The sequence below is a fragment of the Hylaeus volcanicus genome, chromosome 8 (genome assembly GCF_026283585.1).
Source record: "Hylaeus volcanicus isolate JK05 chromosome 8, UHH_iyHylVolc1.0_haploid, whole genome shotgun sequence".
NCBI classification, from domain to species: domain Eukaryota; kingdom Metazoa; phylum Arthropoda; class Insecta; order Hymenoptera; family Colletidae; genus Hylaeus; species Hylaeus volcanicus.
In genome coordinates, this window is record NC_071983.1 from 4,397,373 (window position 1) to 4,414,130 (window position 16,758).

General features: G+C 37.7%; 6 protein-coding genes across 11 annotated transcripts in view; 2 read left to right on the top strand and 4 right to left on the bottom strand.

Moving 5' to 3' along the window:
* LOC128881017 (voltage-dependent calcium channel type A subunit alpha-1) overlaps positions 1-329 on the bottom strand; it is a 91,160-nt gene extending 90,831 nt beyond the window's left edge. The window contains exon 1 of the mRNA XM_054131659.1: positions 192-329. The gene's annotated coding sequence lies outside the window, so the exon portion shown is untranslated. The remainder of the gene's footprint in view (positions 1-191) is intronic.
* A 1,101-nt stretch (positions 330-1,430) lies between these two features.
* On the top strand, positions 1,431-2,804 carry LOC128881023 (transcription factor A, mitochondrial). Its single transcript, XM_054131670.1, has 4 exons — positions 1,431-1,611; positions 1,746-2,115; positions 2,184-2,282; positions 2,354-2,804. The coding sequence occupies exons 1-4, from the start codon at positions 1,553-1,555 to the stop codon at positions 2,546-2,548; spliced, it is 723 nt and encodes a 240-aa protein (XP_053987645.1). The 5' UTR covers positions 1,431-1,552; the 3' UTR covers positions 2,549-2,804.
* Positions 2,805-3,066: 262 nt separating this feature from the next.
* Positions 3,067-4,373, bottom strand: LOC128881024 (uncharacterized). The gene is made up of 4 exons (XM_054131671.1): positions 3,981-4,373; positions 3,809-3,889; positions 3,492-3,733; positions 3,067-3,384 (listed from the first exon to the last, which is right to left on the bottom strand). Exons 1-4 carry the CDS (start codon positions 4,087-4,089, stop codon positions 3,115-3,117), a joined length of 702 nt encoding a protein of 233 aa, XP_053987646.1. The 5' UTR covers positions 4,090-4,373; the 3' UTR covers positions 3,067-3,114.
* A 415-nt stretch (positions 4,374-4,788) lies between these two features.
* LOC128881021 (chromatin assembly factor 1 p55 subunit) lies at positions 4,789-7,614 on the top strand. The gene is made up of 5 exons (XM_054131668.1): positions 4,789-4,948; positions 5,549-6,047; positions 6,132-6,389; positions 6,460-6,787; positions 6,864-7,614. The coding sequence occupies exons 1-5, from the start codon at positions 4,933-4,935 to the stop codon at positions 7,041-7,043; spliced, it is 1,281 nt and encodes a 426-aa protein (XP_053987643.1). The 5' UTR covers positions 4,789-4,932; the 3' UTR covers positions 7,044-7,614.
* A 146-nt stretch (positions 7,615-7,760) lies between these two features.
* On the bottom strand, positions 7,761-14,166 carry LOC128881018 (slowpoke-binding protein). 6 transcript variants are annotated; one of them, XM_054131664.1, is made up of 10 exons: positions 13,437-14,166; positions 12,656-13,187; positions 9,843-10,012; positions 9,360-9,625; positions 8,999-9,296; positions 8,810-8,901; positions 8,465-8,590; positions 8,316-8,389; positions 8,150-8,229; positions 7,761-8,091 (listed from the first exon to the last, which is right to left on the bottom strand). In XM_054131664.1, the coding sequence occupies exons 2-9, from the start codon at positions 12,982-12,984 to the stop codon at positions 8,178-8,180; spliced, it is 1,407 nt and encodes a 468-aa protein (XP_053987639.1). In that variant the 5' UTR covers positions 12,985-13,187; positions 13,437-14,166; the 3' UTR covers positions 7,761-8,091; positions 8,150-8,177. The 6 variants fall into 6 exon arrangements, with proteins under 6 accessions (XP_053987639.1, XP_053987640.1, XP_053987638.1 ...); XM_054131665.1 differs by having other exon boundaries at positions 8,182-8,229; positions 13,437-14,163; XM_054131663.1 differs by having other exon boundaries at positions 7,761-8,229.
* A 1,011-nt stretch (positions 14,167-15,177) lies between these two features.
* On the bottom strand, positions 15,178-16,584 carry LOC128881022 (non-structural maintenance of chromosomes element 3 homolog). Its single transcript, XM_054131669.1, has 6 exons — positions 16,477-16,584; positions 16,053-16,354; positions 15,822-15,984; positions 15,663-15,751; positions 15,448-15,579; positions 15,178-15,378 (listed from the first exon to the last, which is right to left on the bottom strand). The coding sequence occupies exons 1-6, from the start codon at positions 16,478-16,480 to the stop codon at positions 15,295-15,297; spliced, it is 774 nt and encodes a 257-aa protein (XP_053987644.1). The 5' UTR covers positions 16,481-16,584; the 3' UTR covers positions 15,178-15,294.
* Between the last annotated feature and the right edge of the window lie 174 nt (positions 16,585-16,758).

Sequence of the window (16,758 nt, forward strand, 5' to 3'; positions counted from 1 at the left end):
AGGTGGCTGTTATTTGTCATTCATTTTATATCGACGTATTAATTGGTGTCTGCCAAGATGACAGGCAATCCTATTTCGAGACTTGATGCGTACATCATCCGAAAACGAAAACTGCGATATACGATACAGATTCGTAACGAAAGTTCGAATAAGAAGGTTCGATCTATAGGAAAGAAAATTGAAAAGCTCACCTTCCAGTACCTGTGGCAACCCCGTTGACGCCGTAGGGACGTGGAAGAGGAATTTATCCGTCAGCTGGTCATCGTAGTAATTGGTATTTGATGATGCTCGCAACCATCACCGCCACTAATTCACTTTCACTGAACATGTCACCGTAACGCCACGATATGTCATCGCGTCGCTGCGATTAACTCTTGGCTCCCTTTTCCGTGTTTAAACCGGGAAAACTAGCTTGCGAAACAGCGAGTCGGGACGAGGCGAGACGAGGCAAGGCAAGGCGAAGCGCGGCGTAACGTGGCGTGGCGCGAATCGTGACGAGAAACTAAAGGCAAGTTACAAAACTGAGACGCGACGACTAAATATTCGCACGAGCAACACGAACGATAAACGAAAAAACCAAACGACACTATGATTCTACGCAGCTACGCAAAGCGCTTGCAAGCGCTCGACGGTCGCTACACTAACTGCCGCTTCTTCGCTTGAATTTCGACTACCCCGACCGCCTCGGCCAATCATCGTTCACTCGCGCACCACCCACCCTCCCCTTGACCGATCAACGCGCGGAGCGGACTAACCAGTTGCTTCGATCATCTTCGAGAAAAATCATTGTTTATATTCCAACCGTTCCATCCACTCTTAACCGAATTAGTCCTTATTGTTCTGCGCGTATTATTCGAATCAAGTTTTACCCAACGTCGCTTAGCCAAACGTTTATGGAACTGCTTCTCGATTGACTGTACAAAATTGCGGTTTCGTCGATCGTGCAGCATTTCCGGAAGTAGAATTTGTCCAAAAGCGAACAAGCATGTTCATTAAAAATTACTTTGGATGCGTAGTATGCCCACCAAATCATCGCAACAATCATGTGTCTTCTATTTTCGCCAGCCACGTCCTGCAAGACATTTTTATATGGAGCACGTATGGTTTAGTACCGGTTTTTCGTTCAAATACATTGAATTTAGTGACAAACTATGGTATCGCCATCTCGCGGCGAAAGGGTCGAACTAAAATTTCGATGTATGGTCAGCGCCTCTATCGGGAAAACGCTCAAGTTTGTCGTAAAATAGTTCCTCTTTCACTGGTAGATGACGCTATTTACAATATTTTTGTATCGACCTGTAGGTACATTACCATAATATCGGTAAAAAAAACGTTAATGGCGCCATCTAGCAGTAAAAATAGGGACTATACGAGGACAAACTTGGCCGTTTTCCCGATAGAGGCGCTAACCAAATTCCAAAAATTAGTTCGGTCTGTTCAATACTGTATGTGTACCACATGGTGTTTATCACATGTGTCATATTCAATGATATTCAAGAACTAAATAATATTAAATAATATTAATAACACTGAATGTTTATTACTAAATAGAATGGCAGGTTTTGGAAGATTGATCGCTTCTATTGAGTCAAGAAATTTGATGTGTGCAAGGTGTTGTGATTTACCTTTATATTGCATGTATATAACTTGGTTAAATGTTTCGTTAGGTTAGGATAAGCTTTTGTAGAAAGTTGTCCTATGGACAATGTGGATAAAGTTTATGATTATATTCTCTATTGTTGTAGAAGTTACTTGCCGAGCTCCTGTCAAAGCGTTGCAAGAAGTACAGCTGCATGTTTGAAAGAAAATTTACCCATCAAACCAAAGAGGCCACAACCTGCCTTCTTGTTGTATATACAATCTGTTAGACAAAAGATATTAAATGAGAACCCTAGTCTAAAATCTTCTGAAATAGTACAAATGGCATCCAAAGAATGGGCAAATATGGATTCTACACTTAAAGAAAATTATAGAATACAATATAAAAGAAACTATGAAGTTTATCAAGGAGAACTACAGAAATTCAAAAGTTCTTTGACAAAAGAACAGCTGGAATTGATGAATGATATGAAAATTAAGGAGCAACAAATGAATGTTAAAAAAGAAAATAAATTGGTAATTAATCAATTAAATTGTTTATTGATTAACATTGTTAAATTTCATGTGAATTACATTAATTACAGAAACAAACAATATTTAAGAAGCCCAAAAGACCACAAAATGCATTTCTGTTGTTTTTGAAATCTCAGAGGGACAACAAAAGTCCAGATATGTCTTCTTTGGTATGCTTCTAATGTCAATAACCTGTTAACTGGGACTAATTTTAAAAAAAATTTGTTGTTTATTTTATTAGGAATGGCTAAAGTCAATGAAAGAAAAATGGAATAACTTGCCAAATGAAGAGAAGCAACAATTTTCAACTGAGGCAGCGCAGTTGATGACACAATATGAAAAAGACCTCGCAAATTGGGAAAAGGAGATGATAAATTTGGGTCACTCAGAGATTGTAAGAAGTAAAACTCTGCGTAGTTTCAAAGAAAAGGAATAGGCAATGTATTAAATAACTTATTTAATATTAATAATAGAAAATATCAAATTGTTTACAAATTGCATGGAATGATCAATCTATTCAAAAACATCTTTTTATACCATGGAAGTCATAAATGTGAACTTTCTAATATTGATAGCAACATGTTTCCATTTAAAAGCAAAAAAAAATCCGGCGGAATTTGTATCTAACTTTACCTATGTAAATTTTTATAAATTGTATTCATTCTTATTAAACAATTGTCAGTGTTCTAATACACCTGCTGTAGCGCAATTATCTGTATTAATCAGATGAGACCAGATTAACTTTGTACTTTTAAGTAACATCAAGATATTCTTGTATTCTTTCTAATAGTTACTTAGACTCAGCTTGTACATGAAATATAAAGGGAAAAGGCTCTGCATTTAAAAATCCAAAGAATAAAAGTAATAGGTCGCATATTGTTTTCTGTACATAAATTTAAGGAACATTTGAATATATGACAAGTGCATTTATTATCTATAAAAATTTAAACACTGTTCTCAGGATAAACGTTTTGTCCATTTGTATTTCAAATGTAATGCTATTCATACATTTAAATTAATTAAAATATCTGTTTCGTGAAAATAATATAAAAACGCATAATATGTTAGGGTGAAACTAAAAATGTATAAAGCTAAATCTCCAAGTATCATATGGATCATTGACACAATTTTTTTCAACTGGTAAGTTAATTCAGGTTTAATGTTACATAAAATCAAAGCAGCATACAGTAGACTACCATTTTGTGTTTCTTGTGTATTTTTACAACTGTACAGACGTCCCATCATTATTGGAAAGTATGGTATTGCAATTGTCTGAAATATTAAATATATCTTTATATTTGAACAGAGAAATTGTTACAATACAATTAAAAATATAAAAGAACAAAGAAATTACTTAGCATTTCGTTGTTTTTAATTACCTTTCCAAATAAATAATCCACTTCTAACACAAGTAGAATGTTGATAACAAAGGCTAGCAATATATAATTTATACGACTTGTTAATAATCCAGGTAGTAACAATTTTGTATAATTAGGAGTACAGTGAATATTTTCGACTTCGGTTCTTGTATCGTATCTATTTTTGAAAGTGGTCGACGTACTGTTCCAAATATCATCAGAATTGAAAACATTCGCGGTATTAATTTCATCGTTACACCTGTCTGTAATCACATAACATATGAATAATAACAAACGTTATAAACAAGAACATATTCTGAGAATTAAAAATTCATTACCTAATACTGCACCATTTACATTTGGTTGTGAGATATCTGTTTGTACCTCGCTATAGGGAAACGAATATTGACTAGATGTATCTACAAAGGTTAAATTGTAATACGATAATCTGTTTGTAGAAATATTCAAAATAACGATTATTATCTAACGTCGTAACGAAAACATGTTTACCTTCTGATCTGGTATTACCATTTCGGCCAGTAATCTTCAACAAACGTCTCTCCGAGTTTTCCAAAATTCGTCTTCTTCTAGCATCTCTCTTTGCATTGATATCTTCCATAGCTTTCGTTATACTTTTCCTAATGCTTGTCTTTTATATCATTTAATAGTCATGATATTATCGAGTGAATATTATTAACGTTAACAGACGTTAAATTGTAATTTAATTATTTGCAGTGCTTCAATATTTACTCGGTGTTCACGTGTCACATACATTATATGAAATCACGAAAAGAACACAATTTCGATAAATACTATATAATTTAATATACTTGACACAACATCCACATCAATTCATACGTATGTAACAGTAAAAAGGATATAATGCAAACGTAATTAAAGCTACATATCACAAAAGATTAGGTCGCCTATCCATGAGATTGCGCCAAGGCCGACGCCAGAGTTACAAGTGCCTCGGTGCAATATCCAATTGTAAGTATCCCTTTAAAAAACTTTAGTTATATTTATATTTAATTTGTATAATTTAAGTTTAAAGAAATATATACTAAATATTATATAACAATATGTTCTTATATAAAAATATTATTCTACACATTATTTGTCAAGTATTCTCAAAAACATACTTACCTTGTTTATAAATAAGCAAACTCGTGATCAATTTTAACAGTCTTTACTTTCCCTGCGACATGACAATCAGATATTTAATTAATTTCTTCTAATTGAACTTTATTTGTTTCTTTTTGTTGATACATCATTTATTTCTACTAAAGTCGTCCCTGGATTGTGCAGTGAGAACGCGGCGTATACTTAAGGCATTTTAGCAAATACGTTTGCCAACGTTTGCATTTTTGATGAATTCCGGCTAGACTTCGCGGCTTTTTGGCGGGTTTAAGATTTCGTCGGTATTTTACGTGTTACGTTAGAAATTTAACAAAACGTGAGGATGGGAGATAAAGACGGTAAGAATAACATTCGTTGTTTCTCGTTCTTGTTAAATTTTCTAATCGTTCATATAAATACAGCGATCGGTCGTTCTTTCAAAGGACGCTTTCTTATCATAGTAAACAAGATTGCTTTAAACAAGGAACTTTGGTAAATTTATTTCTGTTGAAAGTATAATACGTCTGTCTTAGTCATTTAATTTACCATCAATACTAGATTATGACTGAAATAAAATGCGAAATGTTTCTGTATCGTGATATCGAGAAGTCTAAGAAAAAGATTTACATTTACTGACCGGCAGGTTATATTACCGCTAAGGACACCTTTTTATTAGTTGAAATCTCGATTTGGTTCGTAACTTTGTTTTGTATATCTTTTCTTGAATGACTAAATTAATTAATGTAGAACATTTTGTATTTCGTTAAGGGTATTAAAAACATATAAATTAAATTTTCTTTAATTTCACATGCCTCCTTTTTCATCACTCCATAATAAAGTAATGTAATTTAATTGTTTGCATCTAGGATATTAACTATATAAAATTAATATTTTATATTTAAATTTTGCACTAATATTTTTTTAGTATTTCATATATTTTACTCCATATATCATTGCAGAAACATTTGACGATGCTGTGGAGGAACGAGTTATCAATGAAGAATATAAAATATGGAAAAAAAATACTCCCTTTTTGTATGATCTAGTGATGACACATGCTTTAGAATGGCCATCTTTAACTGCTCAGTGGTTGCCTGACGTAACCAGACCAGAGGGAAAAGATTACTCTGTACACCGACTTATTCTGGGTACACATACATCGGATGAACAGAATCATTTACTTATTGCTAGTGTTCAATTGCCAAATGAGGATGCTCAATTTGACGCGTCTCACTATGATAATGAGAAGGGTGAGTTTGGAGGATTCGGTTCTGTTAGTGGAAAAATAGAGATTGAAATAAAGATAAATCACGAGGGAGAAGTAAACAGGGCACGATACATGCCACAAAATCCTTGTGTCATAGCAACTAAAACACCATCTAGTGATGTTCTTGTTTTTGACTATACAAAACATCCCAGTAAACCAGATCCAAATGGCGAATGTCAGCCTGATCTAAGGTAAGCATGCAAAGAATAACTTTTTAGACAGCAATTATTCCATGTCATTTTTTATATAAATTTCGTTTGTCATCCTTTTATCAGATTAAGAGGACATCAAAAGGAAGGTTACGGCCTCTCGTGGAATCCAAATCTCAATGGGTACTTGCTCAGTGCATCCGATGATCATACCATCTGTTTGTGGGATATTAATGCACCACCTAAGGAAAATCGTGTTATAGATGCGAAAACGATCTTTACCGGGCACACGGCTGTTGTTGAAGATGTAGCTTGGCATCTGTTGCATGAATCCTTATTCGGATCTGTCGCGGATGATCAAAAATTAATGATTTGGGACACGAGGTAATTATTATCAATGAGACAAAGGAAACTATATTATTATCATTCTTCAACGAATTGTCTTCATTCGTAGGTGTAACAATACTAGCAAGCCAAGTCACACGGTCGACGCTCACACTGCTGAAGTTAATTGTTTAAGTTTCAATCCCTACTCTGAATTTATCCTTGCGACCGGTAGTGCTGATAAAACGGTAGCGCTCTGGGATTTGAGGAACCTTAAGCTAAAACTGCATTCTTTTGAATCTCATAAAGACGAGATCTTCCAAGTCCAGTGGTCGCCGCATAACGAAACGATATTAGCCAGTAGCGGTACAGACAGGCGTCTACATGTGTGGGATCTTAGTAAAATTGGCGAGGAACAGTCCAGCGAGGATGCTGAAGATGGTCCACCTGAGTTACTGGTATATTCGATTCATAATTTCTGGTACGTTACTTTGCATAAAAAGCATATTACTTACATTCGTTTGGATTTTACAGTTCATACATGGCGGCCACACTGCGAAGATCAGTGACTTTTCATGGAATCCGAACGAACCATGGGTCAAATGTTCAGTGTCAGAGGACAATATAATGCAAGTGTGGCAAATGGCAGAAAACATTTACAACGACGAAGAACCGGATACGCCAGCCAGCGAACTAGAAGCCGGTGCTTCATAAACCGTGAGATATAATAAAGAATTAAATTATTTGATATTGACATTTTCTACCAACATAAACGCGTCCGTGCGCTAAATCAACGATCCGATCTAGTATAAGGAAGACGTTAAATCGAAAAGATCATCAAGAAGCAATAATGCCTATTTTTACTACCAATCTGAAAGTCCATTTGGCAAGTTATATACACATTTCCACGATCGATTAAACGAGCGTCGAATATCCGTGTTTATTGTTTTAAGACTTAATCGATGCTTATACTACTTTGATCCCTGTAAGGTTATGATACACATTATGTACAAAACTATAGGAAAATCAGTTTTTCCTTGCGTCCTGTGATGTAATTTCCTACGTTTGTATAACCTTACGACCTACGTTGGATTAATCCCTACCAATCGCAACTATTACTAAGTTTATTTGAAAAGAAGAATTTCATATGAAGATAGTTTGGTGATCGAAAGATCAATTTTATCCGAATCTAACCTAATACTGTTCGATAGTGAAATGCTACAGTGAGATATTATTTTCTTGTTCAAAATGATAACAAAAGATTGATATACACACGCATCGTCCCTAGTATTCATACACGAGAATGTAATTTTTCTGGTCTTTTTGTATACTTTTCGACGCTTGTAAAGTAAATATTTCATCGTTCCCCATTGTTTGGCAAATGCAGGTTTCTTGGGTGTCTTTTAATACTTTAAATAATAAAGTCGACCGTACATGTACAACTTTTCTTTATTCGTTTTTCCTTGTTTTTCGTCTTCGTCTTACTTTTCTATTAAATGTATTATCGTTGCATCGCCGTTAGGATTGAACGTTTGAAACTATCTTTTTGGCACTTGGTAAAGAAACGTACGAATACATGATCCTCGGTCAAATGAACGTCCAAGAATTGGATTGGGTACCGAATAAACATTGTTCCCACAATTATACAGCAGTGTTCGAAAGCTCGTTGTATATTTCGTCGAGTAACGAATTCTCGCAAACCGTGTCCGGCCTGTGGAGAGACATTGCATCTATGTCGATTGTATCATCCAAACTTGAGATTCTGTAAAATGAGAAAGAGTGGGTTTAAGTTCTAATAAGCGTATACCTTCGAAGCTTACGTTGATTAATCACGGATCTTTGGTGTCATTACCACAATCTGCGTGTTAAATACACGTCGCTTATAGAGCGTGACCTCTGCCTGTTGTGCATGCAAAATGAATCTTCAGCGTAATAGAAAAATTTACATGGACAAATTAGACGATATCGGCGTAGCCTTTTCGTTACCTCTTATTCACGTTTTGCCGTTTAATCCCGTCGAGTAAGTTGACGATTGGCGGCGTCAAGGTTGGTCGGAATATCTAAGAAGACGAGTGCTACGTCAGAATTTGATAGCGCGGAAATAAGCATAAATTGTGGAAAGACAAAATCCTTACCGTGACGGTGGCGCTTCGCATTTCACGAAGATCGATATTTCTGAACAGATCATGAACGAGAAGCTCTTCAATGTTTTTGTGACGACTAGTTGGTTCGACGAATATGAATTTCAGTAACTCGACAACCTGTACACGTAGACGGTTCGATTAGTTCTCTCTCTTGCTGGAGAGGTATATCAGTGTCATCTCCTTCTCAGATTGTTTTCACTCTCTACAAAGCTTCATCGGAATCTGAGAAGAAAACCTCACGGATGTTTCTTGCGAGCGACAATAAGTGCGCAAACAAGAAAGAAAAAAAGAAAGCAAGCACACGAGTAACAGATAGATAGATAGTGAGATTTGTACTTGTGGATACATTTCAAGATCCGAGAAATGCACGGAATTCGGTTTAAACGATCGTAATTCGTAGCCAGCGCACATTTCAAATAGCATATGACCTGGAAGGACATCGAACGTTGCATAAAATATTTGGTCGCTAAGAAACGACGATGATTACGTGTGTTTTGATCGCACGATACTTAAAATTGATCTTACCGAAGCATATCGTATCAACGGAGGTGGTCGTTTGCGACATTCGAGAAGCAATTACTGGATGTATTCGACTGGTGAAGCCGAGAAGCGTGTTCTCGAGGCCGGCGAGCCGCGCGACACCGTTTTGGACGAGCACGTTTCCCGAGTGTAAATGGGTCACGGTTGGAAATCCTCTTTCTTTTAAAAAAATCAACGCTTCCAACACTTGACGTCCCATTTGTTGCACTTGGGGCAAGGGTAGCCCCTTTCCGCGGGAAGCGTATTTTTGGCCCCAATCCTCATTCCAACCGGTTCTTTCGATCTGTTCAATAGCTACAACTCATCATACCTGTCCATGCTACGAAGTAGTACCGTTGCTACTTACCCCGTATATCAGATCTTTCAGACTACCTTGACTGATGGGCTGGACCAAGATCACGTACTTCTGATTCTCGTATTCGAGGAAATCGATATCGAACACGGGACAAATGTACGGATGTTGCAAGGCTAAGAACAAGTCGTTCAAGATATTCTTGGTCAGAGGAGAAATGCTCAACGAGCAGTTCCGACTCAACGGAGCCAACGTGAGCAGCCGATCGGTTTTTAGAGACGTGTCCCTCACAGCAAACCAATGTTTGTCCATTCTCGATCCTAGAACAACACGAGAAATATACAGTAGTCGCTTTCATGCATTTTCTTTTGCTACCACCTTGTGTACAAAGAATGAAAGACCTTCTTCAGGTTCGAAAGTGCTTCCCGAGGAAGGACACCCACTCTCCGCAGAATACTTACGTATGCGTTTCTACGTGCGCCTTATACATATACTAAAAAATAAAGTTGCGACGAGGAGACAAAGGGGTGAGCTTACCGAGATTATTCAGCTGCTTGATGAGACTGTAGCGAGGCGTCCCTCGGATATAAACCTGACAGATTGATAAGGCACGATCCCGGGACCTTCTCTCCATTTCCATGTACTCGCCAACATCCTCGCAAACGGACGGTCCGTGACCCAGTGCCGTGTAGCTGTGTCTTCCATTTCTGTCACGGCAAAAGCAACGAAAATGCAACTCTATCATACTTTTCGTTTCTGTTTACTGTATTCCCACTGTTTTTAAGGCAAAGTGTAATCTATGATCGGGGTTAACGAGCAATTTATGTATCGAACACAACATTCGTGCACTTATACTTTCTCCTTTAAAGAAATAGTGCTCTTGCGGTATATGTCTTTTGTGGAAAAAGTGTAGAGATATTATAAATATAGTAGGAGAATCAAACCTCTGCTTGGACTACAACTAAACACAGTCAGTCTCTCAGCAACGATTTGCTTTCCTCTCAAACAGAAGACGCGGCACTTGTTGCTAACAATAAGTGACCAACCCTTTCACTTTGCCAGCACAATGCAACGGACGAGGATAGCGCTCAAATATCGAGCTATCGTATACGTCTCGGGGTGTGTTGAATGGAAAAAATTAGACAAGAGGAAGAGGAGTTAGAAGTTCTCCTTTGTGTTTCGAGCAGGCAGGAACGATATCATAACGAGGTGTTTGTAACAATCCCCAATCGCTGATTAAGTATTATTAGAACGCGTACAACTCCATATTTTGAGTTGAGAGCCAGGAGTTATTAAATATAAGTCTATTTTTGTGAAAGTTACTTACATGAAGTTGAAGGCTGATAAAAGAAACAAAGATCAATTTAAACAAAATGTTGGAAGTGAAAGAAAGAGATAAATACATACATGAATGGAACTACATGCGACATCTAAACATTGTTTTTCATAATTATATTAACGCATTAAAAGTAAGTCCATTGAAAGTGAAGAGCAATACCTGTTGACAGTATTCGAAGCATTCGGAAAATCATAATCGTGTATAACGATAATTTCTCGGTTGGATGAATGGTACCTCGAGCGATGCCAATAATGGATTAGATTCCCGAACCAACGGCTACAAACTGGATCGACCGCGTTAGCGTTACCAGCGAGCTGCCATCTGTGTCTACGAGTGCAAGGGTTTCATCCAATTAGATGACAGTTGAAAAAAATGTAGCGAGGTTGTCGACGTACTCCCGAGAGTTTGGACTGCTTGTATTTTACTACGGGAACTATTTAATATTCGAAAACTCGTGCACTTTCAGTGAATCAAATACTACTCGAGTAATTAGCTCACATTGGAGTACCTTCACTCCAAAACCTCAAGATGAAACCGCCGTATTTGTAGGTCTATATTGGATTTAAGAATCTGCTTATCTATACTATTTGGTTTTGGTATAATGTTCCCTACTCTTCCTTTCTAATATTTCTAACTTGTTCAAGTGAAAGAAAATGAAGGAAATCAACATTTTCGACACCTGCTCCGAGTTTCTGAACCTTTCTCAAATGCATGCTGGAGGTCATCGAACTCCATAGTTGTACGGGTGGTTATTCTTCTTGAAATTGCAGTTCTTTAATAGAGTTAGTTTTTTATTGAAAACTTCTATGCAGCAGGTGTCAGGAATGTTAATCTTTATCTACTGGAGACTTCACTTTCTTTGACCTGAAAATTAATTACCATTAGCTGTAATAGGAAAATTCAAACAACAAAGTTGTAACAAAAGAATACAGTTTTTGAACGTATATAACTTATTCCAGGCCATCTTTAATATCACCTAAACGAGCGCGGATGTGTCATTGGTATTCGCTTCCCTCGAAGTTGAACGTTCTGCGAGCAGTTCCTATGGCGGTCGTCCGTATGTGATAATCGCATCTCAACGAGCTGCGTTGTCATGGTTAAACTACGTCGAAGCGAAGTTTACCGAGATGAGTTTGCCACGAGGACTTCGAATACAGATTCAGCGTTTTGGAATTTTACTTATTCCGTTGCTACGTGTTACACGTAGACGTCCTATAGAAACTTGTTTGGATCGTGATAGATCATCCATGTACACAGGGATTATTGCGTGACCGAATCGTTTGTAAATAAATGCGGACGGATGAAGAAGGTATTCCAGTTGTCGGAGAAACCAGTAATCCGTACGATAAAGCGCTTATCGCTACATTATTTTTACAAATTTTAATAAGAGTTTTCAAGGGTGTATTCTTCAAGTGTTTGCAATAGATGAGAAAAATCAATTTTTTCAACATGCCAGATTATAACGCCTGCTTAAATCGGTAGAACTCAACTTGGTCCTCGTGTACGCGATATCGGCTTGGTCTCCTCGTATCGTGTAATTAAGAGAGCTAAGGATACTCAAGGTCGATCGATATGCTTGGTAAAAGAAATTGCCAGAAACGGTAACTCGTTGGATACAGCGTTAACAGGTTCGATTCGAAGCTCAGGTAGCAACACGATTCTGCTGTCGTTAGCTGTAATCGAGTAACTCAGCGTGTATCGATCGTATGAAAACGTTCTTCTCTCCCTCTATCTCTCCCGTTTCTCACAAAAATAATCGGTAATACATGCATCGCGATATCAATTCAGTTATTATTTAGATCAGGGGAATGTAGACAGCCGTGGACAAAAGTATCGTCCATGATGAATAAAAGATGATCTACTTATCCGTATGCTCGTTAAATGAAAATTAGTTGAGTTACAGAATCGCAATGTTAGCTGTGTTCGTTAGCTATCAATAAGGGCAATTGTAATTATCGATTCGGTTACACTTTGCCTAGCACTGCTTAGTAGATGGAAGCGATCGAATTACCTGACATCAGACTCCTTGCAACCTCGTGCAGCGGACACGCGACTAAATAATATCTTGGCTAGATTGTCGATTTTATTGGTCAATTGGTAGCCCTTCTCCTCGTCGCTGTCATCGTCTTCTATGCTAGCGCTTCTTCCACGGCGGAGAGTTCCCCGTGCGGATACGATAGCTTCGGAGTCTAGCTCGATGGCACTCTGAGTCCTTCTATTAACGGCACGACGTTTCCGCCGTGTTTTCGGACGCTCCTGCCAGAATCTGTCGTGGCCTGTGACGACCGGTTCCTTGTGATCGTCGTCCCTCTTGTTCAAGTTCTGATAGAGGTTGAACATTTCGGGCGAGTTTTTTTTATCTTTCGCGCCGTTTCGAATCGTTTGCCACCGCGTCCTCTCCTCCGTGTATCAAATAGTTTCTTATGCTTTCGTTTGCGACGCTTCAAAGAGTCCGTCACATCGAACCGCATAAGTACTCTTCAACCAAAAGATTCTCCCGCCCCCGAGAAAATATTCACTTATGAGTCTGTGAGTCCCAATACCTGAAGCAGGATTGTTTAGATGAAGTTATGAGAACACTACGCTGTTTAAGTCTCAACTGCTAGTAGTTTAATAGCGTTGGACTTGAAGTTCACTGCTCGACGACGTGTACGTACTAAAATAAAACACTTGATATTTTGCATTAATCTTCAAAATAAATTTTTGCTTTGGACTTACAAAAATGGACCGTTGACTTTCATGTTATTACACGTCGTCCACAGCGAAAGGCTGAATCAATCATTTGTCGTTACCATTACAGTTTCGCGAGTTTTGACTTCCTTCTCAACAATTCTGTGACGGGTACCAAGCTTCTTCGATTCTAACACCTCTACAAGAGTTCACCTTTCCGTTTCTCTTCTTTTTTCATTCCCCTTGTTTCTTGTTCGTGGAACTCATTATATTGTTTTTTATACGGTGATCAAATGATCGGTTCGCGTGTTGTCAGCATTCGAACGATTACTTATAAACAACAGATGGTTTGCCACGATTTCTTCGATGGTTGTAAATCGTTGTCATCGTTACTACTGTTTAGTTTACCCCGTTAGGTGGACGATTGTACGAAAAACGAAGCCTAAACGCGCACGGATGGCAGGATTTGCGAGATGCGATGCAGGACGCAACGGATGGATACGCGCGTGTTTCTTTTTACCGAATTTGGTCCCCGATGTTAGCGACAACTAATCGGTATTAGGCCAAACATAGGCCCGTACGACGAGTAAATGAACGGTTAACAAAAGTAGGGTAAGAGTGCAGGGATGCGCGCGGTACTGCGACACTGCGAACCGCGCGCGCCGCGACGCAACGCGACTACCTACCCACCAGGCCCGGTTGGAACACCGACGAACACTGAATGTTTAGCGCCTGCTTTGCAGCCCGGCCTGACTGACACAGATTTGCTGCATTGGTAGTCGGGCAGCTGGTATAGTTTGCCACGGTACTCCTCACTGCGCAATCACGTTTTCAGTAAAGGAAAAGTTACGTTTTCGAATGAAGAGCGCCGACAATAATGACGCCATCCTCTTCATCTCTGCATTTTATGTTGCAAATAAAAATGTAATGATAAGGAAATCATATGGTCTTTGTAACTTACTTAAGTGAAAACAGGATTAAGGCTAAGAAACTATAAAAGTTGTTACTAACCTTATTGCTAAGCCGAGCAGGCAATCATTCTTCGCTTGCGATAATACGTGTTAAATTGGAGCACTTACGCTTTCAATCTAAAAATATGAAAAAACAGCTAATATTATATTATCCCATAAAGATCATAAATATCGCCAAATTCATTCGTCATTTTTAATATTAAGAAAAAACTATACCAAGTGCCTGATAACTCGAACAGTTACTCTAACGCATCAGAACCACGCGTATCAGCTCTTCTTTAAACTTTGATATCAATTCACTATTCCAAGCCCCAAGATTCAAGGATCACCCAGTGGATATAGGAAAATAAAATTCCTGGTGGACAGTGTAATCGGGTTTGCGAGACATGCTGGAATAGTAAGAGATTAAGCTGCGATCGTCGACTTAACGGAAACCTCACGATTAACCGTTCGGTACTATCTGGTCCTATACATATAGCGTCGCTTGTCTTGTCCCATGACTGTATCTAAAGATTGATTGTCTATATTTGAATGAAAAACGCAGCTTTGCTGCGGGATTATTTATTTTCATTAAAAGTGAGGTAGACTGTGTTACTATTGTAAATTTCAAATGCCACGTTGAAGACAATGACAATTCGTTTGTTTCTGTAAATCAATTTCGTTTGAAGCTCTTCGAGTTGTGCAACGTAACGTCGCAAGAAAATATGAATCCGATTAGATTTGGTTAAAACTAGGGCAGCTGAATATGTTTTAGATTCCTCTGACCCTTGCTGAACTCGAAGACCGTGTACGAACTTTAATCTTGCCTCGCAGTTTTACGGCTGCACTCGGGGACGTTTGAAGAAACTTATTATTTGGTTGGGAAAATATCGTTTTTGAAATTATTCGGTCGTTGTACTCAAAAATAATTTTATTGTTCAGAAATAATTTGTACTTTATTGATCACAGCCGTTGCGCCTGGCTTCATTGTTCGTAATTTCACGAGCAACATTTTATCCAAACTAGTCGATCACTCACAATTCTTGGTTTTCTCGTGTGCGATTACTGCTTTATATTGTGCCGGCCAGCTCTCTATTCGACGCCGACTGTAGATCTAAGGATAAACAATACTTACATTATATACCGCGCATATATGAAAATAGGTATACGCATGTGTTGTTACCTGTGATACAAATTCTAAACATGAGCGTCGAGTAACTTCGTATTCGGCCCGCATTCCCCACTTATATTCTATTTTTGTTGGATCGTCTTTGTCCACGGCGACCTTCTCCAGATATCTTTGCTGAACAAATACCTAAATATACACGAATGTGAGTTCAATTCCATTTTTATACCAAATTCATAACGTGCTACAATATCTTTTTTCTTCATTCTTACCTCTATGGACTGTGCGACATCGCCGAAATAATAATGATGGGAATTATCTGATTTAATACCCATGTTTGTAAGAAATTCCCACAAAGTTTCTAAAGTAATTTGAAAAATATAGCTATATATTCTTATCTCTTGTATGTTTCTGTAATTAGGCAGACTTACCTTTAGTACAAAATTCGTCAGACATAAATATATGTGAAAGCACTAAGAATAATAGTACTTGTTTACTAGCTTCAAGTTTAGATGGTTGAAGATGAGGATTTTTTATTTCATTTACCAGAATGTATTTGCCACTTTCGATTTCCATCAGTTGATATCCATAAATCTGTCAACATATGCAATTGTATAAACAAAATTCTAAAAAGTTATGTAAACTTAAATTTTCGTTCGTACATTTGACAGTATATGTTTTGCTTTAGACATCAGCTGATGAAACTGTTTCCCCTGGCCACCAAAGACGTTCTTGATTAGTCGTGCTTTATTTACAATTTGCTTTTTCTTATCTAAAGCAAAAAGGTGCTTTATCAAACTACCCACAAGTTGATTTTCTTCCTGGGTAGTTACACGATTGGGAGGAGATTCTGGCGAACCCCGATCGCGTCTACTCGTGGATGGAACAGGTTGAGACAAAATAGTAACGTTGCCACTACTCGCTCTGACACTTTGTTGCGACAAGAATTTACCTCTGCTTCGTGCTACAAAAATTATTAATCGTTTAGTTATTGGTAACCTTGTATTTTTATATTAATTATCGTATACTTCGTAAAGAGAATATTGTTTATCAAATCAAATTAAAAACTTTATTGTTCTTACTTACTCATTTTGCACCGCAGCTGATGAAAATCAGTATCAGTTTGATAACAGAAACAACAGTTCTTTCTTCGGTTTACAATTTGAGGTTAAATCCTCTGAAACCGACATACATGCTTTAGTTTGCTTGTGTAGGTGACGGTAAACCATTATGTAGCGACATCTACGATACACAGGACGAACACTGTCAGGTAATACAGCTTTTTTATCGACAGTGTGTATCTTACTTATCGCTGAATGATAATTTTTAATTTAATACTACTTCATATCTTTTCGTTCATAAAAAATT